At 34.8% G+C, this 20,810-nt stretch overlaps 1 protein-coding gene across 1 annotated transcript; it reads left to right on the top strand.

The window, feature by feature from the left end:
* LOC113095073 (adhesion G-protein coupled receptor D1-like) lies at positions 1 to 15,325 on the top strand. Its single transcript, XM_026260691.1, has 12 exons — positions 1 to 82; positions 175 to 211; positions 1,439 to 1,555; positions 2,264 to 2,359; positions 4,400 to 4,522; positions 5,259 to 5,435; positions 6,616 to 6,873; positions 10,571 to 10,644; positions 12,349 to 12,510; positions 13,381 to 13,440; positions 13,724 to 13,850; positions 15,051 to 15,325. Exons 1-12 carry the CDS (start codon positions 32 to 34, stop codon positions 15,164 to 15,166), a joined length of 1,398 nt encoding a protein of 465 aa, XP_026116476.1. The 5' UTR covers positions 1 to 31; the 3' UTR covers positions 15,167 to 15,325.
* Positions 15,326 to 20,810: the final 5,485 nt, after the last annotated feature.

The following is a 20,810-nucleotide window of genomic DNA, read 5'->3' as shown; positions in this document are numbered from 1 at the left end:
CTTTTTTTATTGCTAAACGCCTTCGAAAACAATGGACTTATTATACCGTAAAGTACTACTTATGACTCTCCTGACTGTTCAGGTAAGATAACTGAAAAAGAAAAGACAGGTTTAACATTTGTTTTTGATGTGGGTTTTAATGCGAAGTCGCTTGATAAGTTTTATTTCTTTCAGGTTCGTAGTGACGTTGTGTCACCGTCTAAACATCCAGGTAATCAGTTGAAATTAAATGTTTTTTTTTTTGTTTTGTTTTTTTTTTTTACTTCAGAGCTCGAAGAAATGACACGTTAATTTCGAGAAAAGTAATTTCGTTGTTTCATTTAGACAATAAAATTGTATACACTAATAAAACGTCAGAAATTAATCTAAAATTAAACTGGATGACATTTTTTCCCCTCAGTTATATTGAATGTAAAAGGTTAATTTAATTTAGCACAACCTTTTCATTATGTACTTGGTATAATAAATAGACATTATTATGTGTACTGGCGATTTACAGAAACGATTGAAACTGAATTTTAAATGTTCCCAAACCCTTATTTGTCATAACACTCGGAATACGTCACCGTAATCGCAGAAATAATATCGTCGGATCGACATTTATCACTAAAATTTCCGTTCATTGTCTATAAATAGAAACCAACTTCCTCATCCACAATAACACTTTCTGCTCAAAATTTGCTCTAAACTTATCTAGATTAATAAAATTATACGTTTATCTGAGGGAAATTGATTCAGCACTGAGATCATCTTTTGGCAGTTGTGAAATGTTATGACATGAAACTCAGAAAATGAGGACATCTGTACAGGTAGTACATAATGATAGAAAATGAATTACGGAAGAAACTAAATATAAATAGAGAGAGAGAGAGAGAGAGAGAGAGAGATAAAGTAGCTTTTCTGAAAATAATTAAGCTGCAGAGGGAGAAGATGAAACTTATAATTCTGTTTCTTTGGAAGTTAAATGGAATTAAGAGTTTTATAATAGGAATATGTAGATTATTTACAACTAAATGGTTGTCGTTGAATATGGATAGGAAATTCCAGATTTGGCTGATTCTCAAAAGGCAGGTGTAGTGATTAGTCTTAAGAGATGGTTCCTTACAGTCCAGGTTAATCACTATTAATAGCCTCCTGTGGATGTTTCGTTCTCTACACACAGAATTCTGCAGCCACAATTAAATATTTAATCCAGATTGACCAGCAGAGACCAGTCTGAACCAGTGACAACCAACATGCAATAAAACTGTCTCAAGATCATTTCCGTGAACTCCCCGCTTTGTAAACCTCAATAAGAATAAACAGAAAACAGTCAATCTTAAAAAAAAAAAAAAAAAAAAACATTAATGCTGGATTGACTACAAACTCTCACTGTAATGTTTTTGCATGTGTGTGTATATTTTTGCGTATACTGTATGGACGTGTGTGTTTTGATCAGGCCTGCAGGTGCTGGCCACAGCTTCACACTACTGGCCTCTGGATTCAGTGGAAGGGATCCACGGCCTCTCAGACCAGATTGGGAACAGAACAGGTCATGTTAATGGGACTAATATAAGTATGTCACACCTGCTTTGTCTGTCTGTCTTTCTTGCTTTCTGTCACCACAGCTGTTTAACATTCCTCCATGGTCACGTCTTAGTTGCGGAAATCTCTGTGGCTTTGCAGCTGTCTTCAGTTCTAAAAAACGAAACGATTTCCTCATTTGATTCGAAACGTTGAGGAATTACATGATTACCTCAGTTGTGAAGAAGACAAACGACTATGACATTTAAGGGTGGCAAAAGTACAGTTTCTCTCGGTGATTTACTAGTCCGCTTGGATTTTTAGCTGTCCAAACTCACCAACATACATCACTATAGTGAGAGCGCTCGGCAATGCCCTCAACAGATCTGCTGAAAATGTGTGCAAGTTAGACAAACAACCACGTTTCATTCCATCGCTGGAGTATATTCCCGGTATAAGTACAGTATGGCAGTTGTTCTGTGGTGGCTAATTCAGAACAAATGGAGGGCTGAGAGGAATTCTCGGGGCCTCTCAGACTTGTGTTCACACAATGTGTCACATGTGCAGATCTAAAAGATATCTTCAAATCTGAACTAAACTAGTCGTCTTATCCACCGTGTATGCCTGAGTGTCTCACAATGTCCCGTCTTTCTGTGTCATGTCTCTGTGCTCATTTGTACATGTGTCTGTTTGCTGAATCACCTGTTTGTTATTTTTTCATCTCACTTTCTTTGTTGTTTCCACTTTCTCTCCATCACAGCTGTCAGAATCCACAACCACACTGTCCTGACTACCCATAATTCTTCCTCTGTGTATACCAATGACTCTGCCTACACTAACATTTCCGCCACTGTAGGTGAGGCTCTTACACATGTTCACTTACTAGTTCAAAGCTATGGGTCTTGGGGAATAGTGTTAGGGCCTATACATTCAAGTAGATTTTGTATATCAGCAGGACATGATTAGGAGAGGGTAAACTGAAAAACTCTGATATATGACCATTTACATTAGGGTAATTGAAGCATGCATTGTTTAGTGCTGTTTAATCTGGCATTCTTCACTGAAATCAAACCTTGCGTAAGCTTTACGACTGATTTTATTGGATCCAGTGTGTTTGTGAAACTGCGTTTGAAAACCTTGTCCCATTTTGGAAATCTGCTCTATGTGGTGTGATTTGTTATGTCAGTTCGTTTTAAAACAAATGTCCAAGCCAAATCTGTACAGCCGTTTGAATCTAATTGATAAAGCAGCATTGCAAGAGTGCCGATATTTTGTATAACAGTGTTCCACGGTTTGAATCCGATCGCTTGTCTTTGTTTGCTACATGAATTCTGAATAAATTGGCAAAGAAAACAAATAGTCAAAACTGACAGTTTGTATGGTTAGTTATGTAAATGTATATTGCGGACCATAAGTGTATATTACTTAATGTAAGCATATATTACTTAAATTTATGTGTATGCAAACATTTTAAAATGTAATTTATTCCTGTGATTTTCAAAGCTGAATTTTCAGCAGCCGTTATTCCAGTCTTCAGTGTCACGTGATCCTTTAGAAATCATTCTAATCTGCAGATTTTGTGCTCAAAGACATTTATTATTGTTATGTTTATGAAAATATTGGTGGTGCTTAATATTTCTGTGGAAAACGTGATACTTTTTTTTTTTTATGAAAATCCAAATGAATTAAAAAGCACTTTGGTAGCATTGTTTTACTATTAATTATTATCAGTTTAATGCATTATGCTGAATTAAAAATAATAATAATAATAATTTTCTTTAATGAAAGAAAGAATCCTGTTGTTCACAAACTTCTGAATAATAGTGTAGTATGTCTGAAATTACAACAGCTAACAAGCTGTTCATTTAAAAATGTGGAAAAAAAGTAATAAATAATAATAATAAAAAAAACCTGAACAGTTTAAAAAATAAAAATTTGAAATGTTAAAATTTTGAAGTATTTTAGTAAAAATGTCCAGTGCAACTTGCACAATATTTATGATAATTCTTATATCATATAAAGACAGCATTAATATCGGCATTAATAAATATATTAATATATTGCTTATAGTATGTCATTTTGTAATTCCGATCTCTTTTGTGTACATTACTTTCCCTGTAGGAAATCTTTTATTCATATTTCAGTTGCCTCAAAATCTCATTCTAAAAAGCTATACTTAAGGTAGTTCTGCACAATACTTCACAAAGGCATGCCGATACCCTGGATCTCACTGCATAGATGGATGTTCGGTCTTCTGTACCTCTTTATCTCTCTGCCCCCACAGTGCAACTGTTGTTCACTCACTCCATACTTCAGTCTGTCTCCTCTTCTGTCTTCTGCCATCCACTGTGTCTTCACTGAGCACTCTTTTCCATGATCATCTCTTCTCTCAACTCATCCATTCATGAGGTGCGATGGTGCTGCGGCTCCCACTGTGATCCACAGATCCTGGCTTTTTAGGTCTAATAAAGGAGGATTTATTGAACAAAGTCACTGCTTTCAAAGAAGAACAACTTACCATTGACAAAAAAAAAAGTCAATGGTGAATCTTCTGTAGTGGGGGCTTTTTAATTCCCCAGATCCTCATAATTCAGGATCTGCTCTTGTTTTAGAGTACTCTTATTTTTTACTATATGGGTGAAAGGTTAGGATTTCCTCATAAAGTCTCTAGTCAATACATCACATGAACAAATGACTTTGTTGAGCATAAAACAGCTGTCTTTCCAGTTAAACTATCAATGATTGTCCACCTAAAATATTCAGGTTTCAATCTGTGTTAGATAAAAAAGGAAAGAATGATGAAGTAGGTTTGTGCATGAGATGATTATGAACTGTAATGCCTTCTGAAATGAATTTCAAGTGTTATAATCTTGTTGGTTGCGCTCTCATCATGTAGACATTGTAGAAGGAATGGTCAATAAGGGCATCTATCTGAACGGTGATAACGGGGCCACTTTCCTTCACTTTGGCAACTATAAAGACTCCTGCATAAGTGATCCTGCTTTGTGTGGACCTGCCGGTGAGCTTTATTGTCCTTCTACACTCTTTTCTATTGTTATAGAAGTGCATGAACATCTTTATATGGTCATAGATGGATGACAGTTGAGTAATGTGTTGCTCAGGTTATATACATGACGTAATATTGGCTAACGGTTCAAAATTAAGTTTATATTTCTCAAGAGCAAATATATCAGCTTACATCAAGTGCTTTGTGCGTGAAAGCTGATATCATCTGTTGTTCATCTGCTCACATCAGCGCACATTCCTTTGCTCTCAAAAACAGAGGATATGTTGTATTTATATTTATTTTCCAAGGCTTGACCAAAGTAAGACTTGCAATATTGTTTATGACGAAGTTGCCTGGATCTAATAAAGAAGGTTTTGTTTAAAGTTAGATATCAGAACGTATTGGAAAAAGAGCTTGGTTTTTGGTCGTAGCCAGATGATTGTGAAAATCAGACTGAAATGTTTAAGTTTATTTGTTATTTATTTATTATTTAAAAATTAAAAAATGTACTTCAAATTATAATATATTTGTTACATATTGTATGTTAAATATTATTATTATTAAAACATTGTTGAAATAAAATAAAATATAATTTTAAATGAATAAATGCAATTATTTGAGCACCAAATCGCGGCCTTAATACTGTAAAGTAGTGTATGCTGTATTATGTACAGGTAGTAGTCTCAAAGCCTCAAATGTGTCATTGTTCTGCACACTAAAGTTTTATTTAACTCTTACTCCTGGACAGGGATAACTTTCTCCTTCTTCTGGAAAAATAATGAAGTAGATTCTCGTTTTGCAATTGCATCCGGAGGTAAAGTCATCTCAAGCGGTTTCTCTGTCTACTCTAACCCTTACGGAAGATACGTGGAGTTCTACACAAGAGGAGACTCCAAGACATGGAAAGCACAAATTAATCTTCCAGGTAGTTATTATTTGAGTGTGTGGGGGACATTTTAGGTCTGGGTGTGGAAAGTGCTTCATTGATTTGGGGAACCATAGTATGTTGCCTTATCTTTAAAGCCAAAAAATATTTCCCATGATCTCGAAGTTTTGCTCACATGGCCTCATTTTGAAATACATTCTGGTTTGGAATTACATTTGCAGTCAAACCGTAAATATTTTGAATATGTAGTTTTGTGCATAATTAAATTGATTACATCCAGATGTCCAAAAGTACTTGAGTCGATAGGCTGCAGAATAAACTTTCTCTGTTAGACTTGACAAGAGTGATTTAAATTTGTGTGAAAAGAACTGTGAAAAGAAATGTAAGTGCGACTGAAAAAGAAGCTCAAGTCATATCATTCAGCTGCCCAGGAAAATAATAATTTCTTTCATCTAAACATTTTCAGTCAACTGGGGATTTGTGCCATTTCCAGAATACATCTTTAGTATCTGGAAGTGATTGTAAACTACAGTTTAAAAGTTTGGGGTCAATAATATACATTTTTGGAATACATCTGTGAAGAAATGTAATGCATTAAATAGTTAAAAACACTAATTTTTTTTTTGAACGATCATGTGAAACTGAAGACTGGAGAAATGGCTTTGCAATCACATGAATACATTTAAAATTATATTAAAATCGAAAAAAAGTTGTTTTAAATTGTAATAGTATTTGACAGTATTACTGTTATAACTGTATTTTTTTCAAATAAATGTGGCCTCTAGGATAAAGTCAGAAAATGAACAAGATCCCCAAGTATCGTCCATAAGACTGAAACGGGTATTACCAAAGCATAAACCGATTCTTTGAAAAGAAAGACATTAAAACATTATGTACTGAGTGGGATGATGTGATGAGACATGCTCAATGTGCTATTTTATCCTTGGACAGATGAAATGAGCCATTGACAGTTCAGCTCAGAGTTTCTGTATACCATGTCTTATTGGCTTCATTATAAGCTGATGAAATCCATTCCACATGCTGTCTTCAGCTCTGAGTTTCTGTTCATTTCTGTTCAACTTGTGTTTCGTGGACCCAGAAACTATGAGTAGATCTGGAAATAATATTATTTCCAACCAGTCCAAACTTGAAATCTCTGTATGCTTGTTTGAAATTTATTTTGCTGGCTTTCTCTCTCCTCATCTCTGTCTTTATCTAGGGCCCTACTGGACACACGTGCTCTTCACATGGACCCAAGCGGAGGGGTTAAAGGTCTACATTAATGGGACATTCAGTGTAGGAGACCCCACAGGAAATGTTTCTCTAAACTACGGCGATCCTTATGCTGACTTGGTTATTGGCACAGGAAACACTGGGAATTACAACCACTATGCCACAGGGGCCTTCGATGAGTTTGTGATTTGGGAGAGGGCCTTGTCCCCTCAAGATATAATGATGTACTACAAAGCCGCCATTGGTAAGTTGTTATGGAGCTTATTGTGATTCAAATCTGCTCTCATTATCATTTTGTTTATTTATTAGTTTATTTTCTCTGTGGCTGCCTTCACTTGTCCCAACCATGTGCCTCTCTGCAGTTGTCAGCCATTGCGGTTGTTGTCAGGGCTTTCCAAATTAGCTGCACTTGATCTTTGGTGTCTCTTGCTTGTCCAAACTTGCCTTTTAGCAGATGGTAGCACCCCATGCTTTTCAATATATTAAATATTCCTGGTTAATTCTGTCTTTATTCGTTTGAAGTACAAGATCAATTATGCCACTGAAAAATTGAACAGTTAAGCAATGCTTTACTGTATGATTGCATTAAAGAGGTGGTTGATTGCGATTTCACTTTTTTAACATTAGTTAGTGTTTAATGTTGCTGTTTGAATATAAACAATATCTCCAAAGCTGAAAGTTCAATGTGAACAGAGATATAGTCTTTTAAAATTATGGAATTTTAATGGCTGCAAAAATGGCCGGCAGGCACTACAATGAGTTATTTCCTGGGTTTGTGACCTCGCAAACCCTGATAAACCCGCCCCTGGGGACATGCAGCAAAGGTGGCGAGGCCTTGTTGTGCTGCTTTCAAGAAGAGGAAGAGAAAACTAAGGATGTTCAAGAAAACCTATTAATATACGAATTGCAGTTCTGTCTTCTAGTGGTTCTAATGGATTCACAAGTTTCAAAATCAATGTTCTAAAGCAGCGTTTTTTAATATACTGTTCCTCGTGTTTCCATGCTCTGCATCTCTCTCTCTCTCTCATTCAGCTCAGCTCCAACAATAAACCGTTCCAAATATATTTTCCCATAGCTATGAGAAGTGTTGGACATGCGTGCGGTTGCTGTACTGTATTAAAGTTTCAATCAAAATAAAACAGTTTATTTAAAGCTAACAGAAGCAATAAAAAATTCAAATAACAGCGTATCTAACATTATGAGGCAACAACAAACAAAAAAACGTACCATTAAAAGCCGTGCTTGCACAGGTTTTGTGCGATCCTTTTCAACAATATCCTCTGCTTCTCAATCGGGCTCAAACTGATAAGCAATATAGATGATGCCACTTTTTACAATACAACCAGAGCACATGATGTGAGGGGCGGGATGTTTAGACGCACACTAGAGGCAGTTAAGCCAATCACAACACACTGGGCTAGCTAACCAATCAGAGCACATTGCGTATTTCTGAGGGAGGGGCTTCTGCTTTTTGAAGTAAATATCTTAAAAATATAATAAATGCCACTTGAGTTGATGTTTTCTAAACTAATAACATTTTCAAGTGTGGCTTAAGTCTGCAAATATAGTGTTTTTGTGTGTTCAAAAATTTGGGGTAAGTAAAAAATTTTTATCAGGGAAGCATTAAATTAATTAAAAGTAACAGAGAACATTCATTACTTATAATACTGCCAAAAAAGAAAAATAGATGTATTTTTTCCATTCTTTAAAGAATCTTAAAAAAAAAAAAAAACTTGTTTACATCATGATCTCCAGAAAGTTAGGCAGCACAACTGCTTTCAATACTGAAAAAATAAGCTCCAGATCAGCATATTAGAATGATTTCTGAAGGATAATGTATCACTGAAGACTGAAGTAATGGGTTGCTCTCATTATAATAAATACACTATAAAATATGTATAAAAATAGAAAGCCTTTTTTTATTGTAATTATATTCTACAGCATTACTGTTTTACTGTATATTTGATCAAATAAATGCAAATACAAGTAAAGTCTTGGTGAGCTTAAGAAACAACTTTCAAAAACACTTTCAAAAAAAAGAAACAAAAAAAACTTTCCAATTCCAAACTTTTAAATGATACATCATCTAGATTAATACCCCATTGGCAAAGATCATGGCTAAAAGTTGAATTTCAGATCATTCTTTTTTTTTTTTTTTTTTGACTGTATGGATAAGAAACATCTGCGATGGCGCAGCTTTGGTTTTTTGCCATTATTGAAGTTATTACCCTGAGGGGGTATTATTATAGAGAGGAAGAAGCATTTGAAGACAATTTCCTTTTTCAGACACTGGTCCACATTCCACCAGTCCTCAAACAATCCACATTGAAACGCACTGTTGAAATGCCATTATATGTTTGTATGTGTCCTCGAAGGCAGTTTTTTGGCTTGGGTCACAACTGCGCATATCTTTACCTTATATGTATGTGGCAGCGGGATGAGTTTTATATCAGGGTTTTGTTTTCCTTTTAAACTTCAAGTGTTTGGAGCCTCATTTGGCCAGCTGGTTGAAGTTTCTTGCAGGCAAGATGTTTTCAGTGTGGCAAAGACAAATTTAAGCTCCAATAGAGCTACAAATGGTTTCCATCTTCATCAGTATCGGAGAGCAGGCCAATGGGGTCTTTAACACCTGGAGAAAACTATCCGTTAGCATTCACATTCATTTCAGTGCCATTTGGCAAATTCCCACATAATGGTGTAGTTACAGAATCTGCCAGCATGGGCTAGCAGGTCCATGCTAATTCGACAAACCTTGACCTTTTAGACCAGACAGCACAAAACGCTTGAAGTCATGCCTTTCCATTACCATATGAAGAAGATTATATTTTCTTCCAAAACTAATAAAAGAAAATTACATTAAGTCCAATAGTGAACTGGTCATCTGGAAGGTCAAACCCAGAGTGATTCATTTTCATTATTTGTGTCTGTTTTCCAGTAAATATATATATATATATATATATATATATATATATATATATATATATATATATATATATATATATATATATATATATATATATATATATATATATATATATGTATATATATTTAAACATCCTTAAGACAAGATATATTTACTGGAGAAGTAAGATTGACAAAAATTTGTGTGTGTTTCTCGAACAGTAATATCCAAAAATAAAAATATTGGCTCCAGTATAATAAAAGCATCTGCATGAATGTGAAATGTAAAACCATGCTTAAATTCAATACCATCTCCATTACCTTAATTTTCAAATACATTTATATCTCAACAATTTTGTTTCCCAAGTGGATTATTTTAACTTTTATGGAGCAGCTAAACTAAACAACAATTTATTTCAGAAAACATCCATACTGGTACTTTAACAAATATGGATCCATGACTCTTTTAAAGAGGGATGATAGTGATTATGTAGGTTGATGTTGGCACTCTGGAGGAGGTTTTGGCCACCACTTTAGAAACTGAAATATATCCTCTCACAGTGCTGATTGTTAGCCCCTGTTAGGGATAAAGACCTTTTGTTGATGATAAAAAAAACATGTTGTTGTTGAAAAAGAGAAAATCAACTGTTGTTTTGCACACGTCCAGTTGTAATAGGCTCTAATGAGGGGCATAGTACAGAGTCATTAGCGAGCTGCTTTGCCAGGGGCCCTATAAACCAGTTTCACTGCAACCAACATGTGGCTTTCCAGCAGGTGCGAACTGTTTGTTCCGTGAGGTGAAGAGTACTTGTTCAGAGCTCTTTAGATCATGGCTTCTGTGCATGTCATATTATTACAACATTCAGTTCTTTCAGTTATTAGGCTTTTTTTTTCAACTATCGTATACCTATTTAATTATACTTATTTATTTATAATAAATATATTTTTTTTATAAATGACAATTTTTATATTAAAAAAAAGATTTTTAAATTGTATAAATATTAATTCTATTCATATTTCATTTATTTTTGTCACCACAGGTGAGAATGTGATGTCCAGCTTTCCCACCGAAGTATCCATCAGTGTCACTGCTGCAACAGATACTCAGTTAAAGGTAAATTCTTCTGACCTGAGGTCACCCGTTGCTCTTTCTGAATCTGTTTCTGTGAGTCAGGAGTCAGGACTGTAGTCTCCCAGACCAGAGAAGTGTAGAAAGATAACAGCAGAAGTACAACTTCATCACATATTATCACATCCGAATTCCAGTGTTATCTAAGAGATTTCACATGGCGGGAGCACTCATTAGAATATTCCCAAAAAAACACTGAAACTTTCTTTCAGTGCGGTCATTTTGTTTGACTATTGTACCTAAATGCAAACACATCTGTAATGAGGGTAGGCACTAACCTGTCTAGCTTCAGTCTCTAATTACAAAACATGTTTGTCTTTGGTTTCTGTTAGTTTGATCAACTGAGTTCACAGACATGACCACAAGTACAAGGTGGGATTTCTCACTCATCAGCCTTAATCAAAACCGTCCCAGCCTGACTAGATTAACTGCAGTGAAGTCTGTTTTTGGAGTTTATTTAAGCAAAATAACAACTACAAATCCACCAAAATGCACTTCAAACCCTTGAAGGTTACTTATGTGATTTATTTATATGCCATTACTGTCTGCTTATATATATATATATATATATATATATATATATATATATATATATATATATATATATATATATTTAGTATCATTTACACATATCATGGTTTTTTGCTAATATTTTGAATTAGATTATAGTTTTATTATTTGTTTTTCATTTAAATGTGAAAGTTTTGGTTATTTTGTCCTGTTTTTGTCAATTGTATCATGAAGTTCAAAAACATATTGAGCTGGGATACGGGAAAGTATTAAACCTGTTGACATTTACTGAAATAACCGCACACCTTTAAGATCTGTGGTGTAAATGTGAGCATATGGAGAGCAGCCGTCACCGAGAGTAGTACACTCATTCTGTTGACTTCATCTGAATGCTTGTAAATTAAATTGGCCATTCAAGACACTGACATATTCTCTAAAGGCTTTACAGGCCCTCAGTCTGTCTGCTCAGATTCTTCTCTGCACAGTAATTAAATGGATTGGACGAATGCATACAAACACATACACTCACACACAAACACACAACAGGGCCTCCCTCACACACCCTTGGATGATTAGGTGTTATGAAGCCGATGCAGACGTTGCTCTGGGAACATCCGTGTGCGTATAGACGCACACACCCTTGGCAGATGTGCAAGAGCACAGCAGGAAATGAGGTGGCGGCCGAAGCTGTAAACAAAAACAAATTCAGCTCTTTTGGAACTATTGTTTCCCCCCAGACTCTGAGGAAATGGAAAGAAGAGATTGAGCATTCGCACAAATGACAACACTGGCCCTTATTGAGTAAGGAGGTCAAGTAGAAGAGAAGATTTTCCGTTATGGCCTCTTATAGGGTATCGATGAAAAATAAAACTTTAAACAACTAGTTTGTAGCTTTCTTTCTTTGGAAAGTTCAAGTAAGACTGGCATTCAGCTTTGCTGTTGACATTGACATTCACAAGTCCCATGAGAATGAGATTTAATTAAATAATTTCAGCTGAACTGTAAGTGCCAGCTGTTCTGATGCTTGTTGTTGAAATGATTCTATTAAATTACGGGAAACCAAAAGAACGCCTTTACATTTTTAACGTCAAGTCCAAGCCACAGAGCCATTACATGTGATCGTGCTTAATTTTATGGAGTGTGGTTGACACATATCCACTTTTTTTGTGTGTGGTACAGAGAACCACAGAGATGCCCCGACCTGCCTCCACAAACCTGACAGAGGAAGTTCAGAGACTTCAGGACCCCATGCGGTTACAAACGCTAGACCTCCTTCAGTCTCTATCATTTAACCTTCCAAACAAGACTATACCTCAGGAAACAGCCAACAATCTAACACAGGTAAAGATAGGAAGTTTAAAGGTTTTGGAAATTATAAAGGTACTCTGAGGTATAAGAAACTAAATATTTCAGAATCTGCAACAGGTGAAACAGGTGAAATAAATTAATTGTATGATTATTTTTTCAGACAGGCATGCTTCTATTGAAGCACAAACTCTTTGGAACATCTTCAGGACAATTTAATGTTACCTTTTCAATCCATATTTCAATCAAATGATTATGCTTTTATCATTCGTCTATCATTTGTCATTGAAATATTGTATTAACTTATAAAAATACACTACAGAATTTTTTTAAGATAAACTCCCATTCAAATTTATTTTTTTATTTTTTTAATGAAAGAAATAATTTTTAGCATGGAGAAATTTAATCCAGTAGTAGTGATAGAAAATACATTTTTAAAATGCTATTTTAAATAAATGCTGTTCTTTAGAACTTTGTTCATAAAAAAAAAAAAAATCTAAAAAAATGAATTGCAGCATTTCAGCATCAATGTTTTCAGCACTGATGATAAAACGTCTCTTGAGCTGCAAATCAACTTAGAATGATTTCTGAAAAATCATGTGACAATTAAAGATTAAGTAATGGCTGCTAAAAGTTCGATTTTGCATCATAAAAATAAATGACATGTGAATGTACAGTATATTACAACAAATTGGAATAATATCTTGTAATATTACTGTTTTTAATCAAATACTGTGAATTCATGCAAACAAATAAAAAAAGATCTTACTGACTCCAAACTTTTGAACAGTATTGTAAATTACAGTGGGTTCAAAAATATATATAGAAGCATATTTCCTGTTTCTTCTAGACTTGCACACACATACGTTTTTTTTAACTATGCTTTATTCTGCCCTGCATGTTTAGTCTCTACTGAAGAGCGTGGATGAGGTCATAACTGCCAGCGACTGGAGAGAAAATGATGAGGTACGTTTAATGGATAGATTGATGATTGGAAAGATATAAAGATTCTATCAGTTCTTTCATTCATAAGTAGGTCCAGATGAATCTGCAGACTTTTTCCGCATTTCATCCTCTCCTTTGAGAGAAAATGTCTAGAACTGAAAGAATTCAAACATGCTAAAATGTGTTAAATGGAGTTAAAGGTACTACACACTTATTAGTAGCTGAAAGAATCATCTGGTTCTTATTTGTGTAACCTCAATGAGCCGTAATATACTTTGGACTTGTCTTCTGTCATGGTAAACAGTGGAGTCCAGTGGTCAATGGGCTGGTGGAAACGGTGGATAAAGTGATGGTGCATATGGCCTCCAAGCTTCGGTCTGACCCAGATGCAGAGGCTCCACTGGCCTTAAAGGGCAAGAGCTCCGTAGCGGGTCAGTACACACTCCAAAACACTTCTTCAAACTTCCTTTTCAAGAATATCTGTTCTTAGAAATTCACACTTCCTCCCCTTCCTCTACATACATGACTGGCTTGAAGTATGTGGGGTATGTCCAAGTATGCTCACAGGGGGATGTCTACCTACTCCATATGCACGAATGCAGCATACAGGGTGTGCGTGACAATGTACAATTAGGCCACAGTTAAGGAATTTGAGGGCTCTGCTCAGATTCAAAATGATGAGTCTTGCTGAGTCTCGATTCTGAATCAGCCCCTCTGAGATTGCACACTTTAGAGTCAACTCTGTCTCTGATCCTTTTGCTCTGATACGACTGTGTGTGAGAAGCAGAGGTCGCTGGAGAAAACTTTTTGTGTTGTGTGAGATATTATTAAACTTTAATGTTATAGTCAGTGAATGAAGCATAAATAATCGCAAAATCTCAGATGAAAAAACAGAACAAGAGATGATGTTCCCATAATATTTTTTGGATGGTGCCCTGCAATAGCTTTAGCGCGATACCAACTTTTTATAGTGTATACTGTACCAGTAGTTTACAGATAATTTCACAATTCTCTGTGTCAGTTTTACATCACTAGAAAAGTGAATATGCTGTTTATCCTTTATTTTAAGTTAAACTATTCACCTCTTATATTTGGTTAAAAATACAGTAAAAATATTATGTAATATATTGTGAAAAAAATCTGTGCTTAATATTTTTTGGGGGAACCATCATACATTATTTTACGATTATTTGAAGCAATTTTTTTTTCTAATTGAAATCATTTAATAGTATAAATGTCTTTGCTGTCATTTTGATAAACAATGCAATAGCTTCTAAGTATTTTTTTCAATTATGTAATAATAGTTTCAAATTAATCAGACAATTATTCAGAACATGTAAACGGTCTGTAATAAAAATAAGTTGCAAATGACAAACAAACAGAGCTAATATACAGTGTTGACTGTGTTTACATTAAACCTCGCAAATAATTGCACCAAAATATGCACACATGTAGCCACTTGTCCCCGAGTAATATTTTGTATCAAGGTTTCTTTCCAAATGCATTCAGTACTCAGTACCACCAACTTGGTACCAAAATGCCGGTCCTTTTGACTTTTTTGGAAGTAATGCAATATCAAAAGAACAGTATACTTACTTTGAACAGTGACCCATCTTTTTTGTTGTGTCTAGATTACTCTCTGATGAAGATCCCTCAGAACTACAATCTGCAAAGCTACCGGTTCCCAACACAAGGGAAGAGTTACATCTCAGTACCAGGAGAGGCCCTCACAATGCAGTGTGAGTAACCCTAAAATCTGGCATTGATCCAGGGGTCTCATTTATAAAACTCAGTTGATTTCTTCCTAAAAGTGTAATGCATAAAAGCACACAAAAGTTTTCAGATTTATTAAACCCTGTGTACGCCAGAATCTGTGCACTAACCTACAGATGACAATGCTATTTCTGCCAACCATATTTATTTTTATTTCTAAAAATGATCCAGTATCCTTGTTATTTTTTATAATAAAAATATGAAACAATATCCATAAAAACAAAACGCCTGAAAATAGTTGATCTCATTCTTTTACACTGGCCAAATAGTATTTCACTTGTTTTAAGCAATTCAAATCAAAATATAGCTGCAAGCAGCGATGGCGGGCTCAAGCCACCAATGCCATCGCCACCCCGGTGGCATCAGGTAAAGTGTGCCCAGCGGGCACATGCATTCATAATATCCCTCTGGCAGTGAGGTTTTAAAGGATATGGCAGTTAAAGGGTTAATCCGAATCATCTAGACTTTAAAATCACATTCACAGAACAATATACATATATATTCCCCAAACATATATATATATTTAGTAACACTTTACAATAAGATTTCATTTATAAACATTATGTTAACATGAACAATATTTATATAGCATTCATTCATGTCAGTTAATATTCCAAACTTAAACATTAAAACATTGTTTTATTGTGATTTTTTTCCAAGAACATTTTACCAATTCCAAACCATATCAATCTTAATAACTACCATTATTTTTATTTAATCATTTATAAGTGCTATACAATAGTCCAGGAAAGCTGGAAGAGAAAAACACTTTATATTCATGTGTGTAGAATTATTAGGCATGTTTTCTTTTGCAGATGGAATGCGCTAAAAAAGAGTTTTAACTCAAACTGTAAAGTCGAAAATTATGAAATACCCATGAGAAATATCAAACACAAATGCAATACAGAAATGGATAAGTTAAGACTTGACCATTATACAAAAAATGCTGACTGGGTCATGAGGTCAGAAAAGAAGAAGAAAAAAACAGGTCAAGAAGAACTGACAAAAAGAATTGCAAAATAATTAGGAATTAATGTGAAGATTAATTTTTAGTCAATTCTGCAAGACAGACTTTCAGGAAAGGAGGTGGAATAAAAATGAGCTCCTAAATCTTAATCCCGGATTCTGGAAGATATATTCCTCAAACCATCGGACAAGAGTAGGTGGTGCTGGTCCTTCACGAGTCACTCTAATCTGTTCATGAAGCCTATATATAAAGCCTTAATATATAGTATTTCACAATACTTCATGTTATTCTAATTAAATCATTTTTTGGAATCTTAGATTTCTCAGAACCTGACACATTGTAATTCTGAGACTCCAGGAAAGTGGCAGTTCTGTAAAATGTTGGCACTGGAGACTAAATGCTCCCTGATAGTTTCACACCTAATTCACTTAACACACACACACACACACACACACACACACACACACACACACACACACACACACACACACACACACACACACACACACACACACATTACCCACAGTGACAGTGGGACTGAGTGACATCAGATTTATGATAGTTTTTTAATTTTCTATCATCCATATAGTGTTGTATAGTCATGAAACTATGCATATTTCCTCAGAATGACTTGTCTTCTAAGTGTACATTTTTTTTGAAGTGTTCAGAAGCTGCACTTTAAAAAAATAAAAGACATTTACTGGTTACTTTTTTACTGTTATTTCAAAAAATCACCACGACAAAACCATTCAAGCTATCCAAAATTCATTCGCATCTGTTCTGTAAGATAAATTCTTTAAACAGTGGTAAAAGAGGATGTGGTGCTGATCCTTCAAGAGTCACTCAAAACGTATCTGTCCATAAAGCCTATAAGAATTATTCTTAATATACAGTTCACAATACTTCAGCTTGTTATTCTAATTAAGTGAGGGTCATTTTATCAGTAAAATACATAAAATTCATATTATTTTTCTTTGAAAGATTTCTATAAATGATTTAAATCATACTTGTTTCTACAATAATTATTTAAAAGTGATCCTATAGCTCCATCAGGTGGCCATTATTGGTACTAAGAATTGCAAGCTTCATTTATAAGTTATGATAGTTTTAATTTTTTGCTGGCTCTTGAAAATGATAAAGCTTTGAAACTTACTGTGGTTCCTTCAAATGATGACTTCTACGTATATAAAAAATTATGAAGAGTTTGGAATTAAAAAATTTAAAGATATAGTAAAATAACTATTGTATTTTTTTATGTTACTTTAATAAATCGCTATGGCCACACTATTTAAGGTATCCTAAACCCATTCGCAATTTAACATCTTCAGTATATTGGATTCATGTTAAAAAAAAAGTTTGGTGTGAACTACTTGTGTCTTCTTGGAGGAGTATGAATTCATTTACAGGCTGATTTTATCATAAATCCACAATAGAATTTCTGTATCAATCTGTAGAGTTCTGTATCAATCTGTGTTGTTGTTTGTTTATTTTTATTTTTTTATTTTTCATAGGAAGATAACTGATCCTTTACTCTCCTTTTTAATAAATGTGCTTATAAACCAAAAACAAGCTATTTATAGCTGTATTTATAAACTGCTTACTACTGACTATTAATATTGGGACAAGGCTTTATAAAGCATGAACTGACTATTTACTTTTTGAGTTTGAAATTATTATTTGCAGCACAAATAAGGTTTTTTACGATTTTTAAAAATTCCTAAAACTGTAAGAAAAGGATAAGGCCTAAGATTTCTATGTGAGTGGCTAAATTTATTTGTTTTTATAACTATAATGCATAAACTATGAAATTATACAAAATATATAAAAAAGTACAACAGTTATTGTTTTCCAATATTTTTTAGCCTACTGCAATCATTCTAAACAGCTTGAATAAAACCTGTTAATATTTATTATAGACCACTGTAACTGTGTATAATCTAACCAACAAGTTTATTATGAAAATAAAAGTGTGTACACCAGATAAATTGGACGATAAAGAAATTGCTAACAATAGTATAATAGAGCATGTTTTATGTTTTTAGGCGTTTAGATGCAGAAATGGACAAATCAAATGTAAAATAAAATGTAATTGATTTAATTAAATATAGATTAATTCTTGTTAGAGCAAAATAATAAATAAATAAATACGTACACACATTAAAAACGCAGCCAAGATGAATGAATTACATTTTTTATATAGATTAAAATTGAAGACAGAAGCAGCTGGTATACGCGGTCACTTAATATTCAAATCCAGTAGATCCACTTCAGATATATTTCTCAACGGTTTACGTTCACGTGGCTGTTTTCGTTTATATTCGACAAGCTATTTTGAAATAATCTTGTCCGTGATGTGTTCGTTTGTACGACGAAAGCCAGAATCCTGCAGCTCGAGAGATATATGTTATTCTGCCAGTCGCGCTTTCAAATAGTCTTGCACACTTAAACGGGTCACAAACACCTGCATTTAGCTCTTGTAGTGTTACAATGGGTTTATTGTGTGCATTTGTGGTAATATTTTATTTAAAAAAGCTCTTAAACAAGAATAAATTCGTTTGTTTTGAGCTCGACACTGTACGCGCTGATCGGAGGCGTGATTTCATATAGGCAGCCTCAAATATTTCATTTTCACACAAACAGTTCAAAAACATCTTAATTTAGCTCTTGGTGTGTTCTAATTGGTGAATTGTGTGATATCGCTTGCAATACTTTATTTTTAATAGCTATAAAACAAGAATAAACTCGTTTTTTCTGGGCTCATCATTCCAGATGCTCATGCTCAGAGCGGTGATTCATCTCTCGTGTTTCTCACGTATCACTGACCACACATCCATTATTAATGAGCCCTGACCTGATAATAATCATATATGTTGGTTTAGCTTGTCAGTGTGAATTAAATCCAAGTATTTATTTGTATTTTAACCGATTTAAAAGAGAAACTAAATCTCCGGTAATTGCACCTGTAGGGGCGCAATTTCTCTCAGACAATGGAAGTCTGAAGCACATATACTCAAACAGAGGGACAGAGTGATATGAGATGTCTGACAGTTTTTTAATTTTCTATTATCCATACAGTGTTGTAAAGTCGTGAAACTATCCATATTTACTCAGAATGACTTTTTGTCTGTATGAAAAAAGGTTTTGAAGTGTTTGGAATTTAAAAATGCAGGAAAATTAATAATTCCAGTTTTACTGTCATTAAAAAAAATCACCACGACAAAACCGTTCAAGCTATCCAAAATCCATTGGCAATTTAAGTTGTTTAAAATGTTTTGGCATCATGTAGACAAAGTTTGGTGTGTATAGTGTTACTCTCCTCTGAGCAGTATGCATTAATTCACAACTAAATGTAAAAAAAAATCCACATTCCAAATCAAAATAGCTGACTTCCTGTTGATCGTAGCTGATGACTGTGAATTAGAAAGTTGTCCGTCTTGATAAGAACAATTTTTTTACCGAGTTTGGTGTCTGTAGCTAAAACTAACCCCCCCACTTTTGACAAAAGGTGGCGCTATAGAGTGCCTTTTCCACGCCCTCTTATGAACTTTTGCCAGTGTCTAGTTATCATAAATACTGATATGTGTTCTGAGTTTGATGAAATTCTAAGCATGTTATATGCCTCAAAATCACCTGAGAAGTATTCCAGTTTGACATGTTGCCACGGCAACAATATTTTAGCTATCCAATTTCCCCCAGCAGATTCATATCGGCTGTGTTTTAACATTATTCTGATGAAGTTTGAAGCAAATCGAGTAAAAATAAGATGCTGAATTCAAAGCATTTTGAAAATGACACACTTCCTGCTGCCAGTTGGTGGCGCTATAACTTTGACTCCTAATAGTCACATATATGTGATCGACATCATACAATGAATAATCTGATGAAGTTTGATTGAAATCAGGAAATGTATGTGGATGGTATTAGACACTTCCTGTTTCTCAATTCTCGCCATAATTTCAACGCCTCGCCACGAGCAAACGTTCGAGATATCAAAAATCCCCTGGCAATTTTTCATCCCCAATGTCTTGAGATCATGTTGACCGAGTTTGGTGGTAAACGAGTAAAAAACCTATGACAAGTATATCAAATTCCAGAGCATGCGCTTTTACATAACTCTAAATAGCTGACTTCCTGTTGGGCGGAGCCCAATGACATGCAATACGAAAATTGTTCGGCACAATGAGATCTATATGTGTACTGAGTTTCATATGAATATGTGCAGAGTATGTGTGAGCTATACATCAACATTTATGACTGGTTCCAGGGGGCGCCATAGAGCCCCTGTGCCACGCCCGGGTCCCAGCCCTCTGCAGGCTCCTAAAGGGCACAGATTCCAAAGTGTGCGCAAATTTTCAGAGTTTTTGAGTATGTTAGGGACCCCAAAAGCCCCCACAACTTTGACCAAAAATATGAATAATAAACCCTAAATAGCCAACTTCCTGTTGGGCGGAGCCTATGACATGGCAGTACGAAAGTTGTTTGGTTTAATGAGATCTACATGTGTACCGAGTTCATGTGTCTACGTGCAAGTATGTATGGATATATGGCCCTCAGTATTCCAGGGGGCGCTGTAGAGCCCCTGTGCCACGCCCGTGTATCAGTCTCTGCCCGACCCTAATGGCCGCAGGTTCCAATCTGTGTGCCAATTTTC

The sequence above is a fragment of the Carassius auratus genome, unplaced genomic scaffold, assembly GCF_003368295.1.
Source record: "Carassius auratus strain Wakin unplaced genomic scaffold, ASM336829v1 scaf_tig00215594, whole genome shotgun sequence".
NCBI lineage: Eukaryota > Metazoa > Chordata > Actinopteri > Cypriniformes > Cyprinidae > Carassius > Carassius auratus.
The sequence above is the reverse complement of the archived record's forward strand: the minus strand, read 5'-3'. Positions and strand labels throughout refer to the sequence as shown.

What these genes read in the sequence shown, in the direction of transcription:
- LOC113095073 (XM_026260691.1), top strand. Translation starts at nt 32, where the DNA reads ATGGACTTATTATACCGTAAAGTACTACTTATGACTCTCCTGACTGTT. An exon ending in TGACTCTCCTGACTGTTCAG is followed by an intron (nt 83 to 174) that starts GTAAGATAACTG and finishes TATTTCTTTCAG; the next exon opens with GTTCGTAGTGACGTTGTGTC. An exon ending in GTCACCGTCTAAACATCCAG is followed by an intron (nt 212 to 1,438) that starts GTAATCAGTTGA and finishes TGTTTTGATCAG; the next exon opens with GCCTGCAGGTGCTGGCCACA.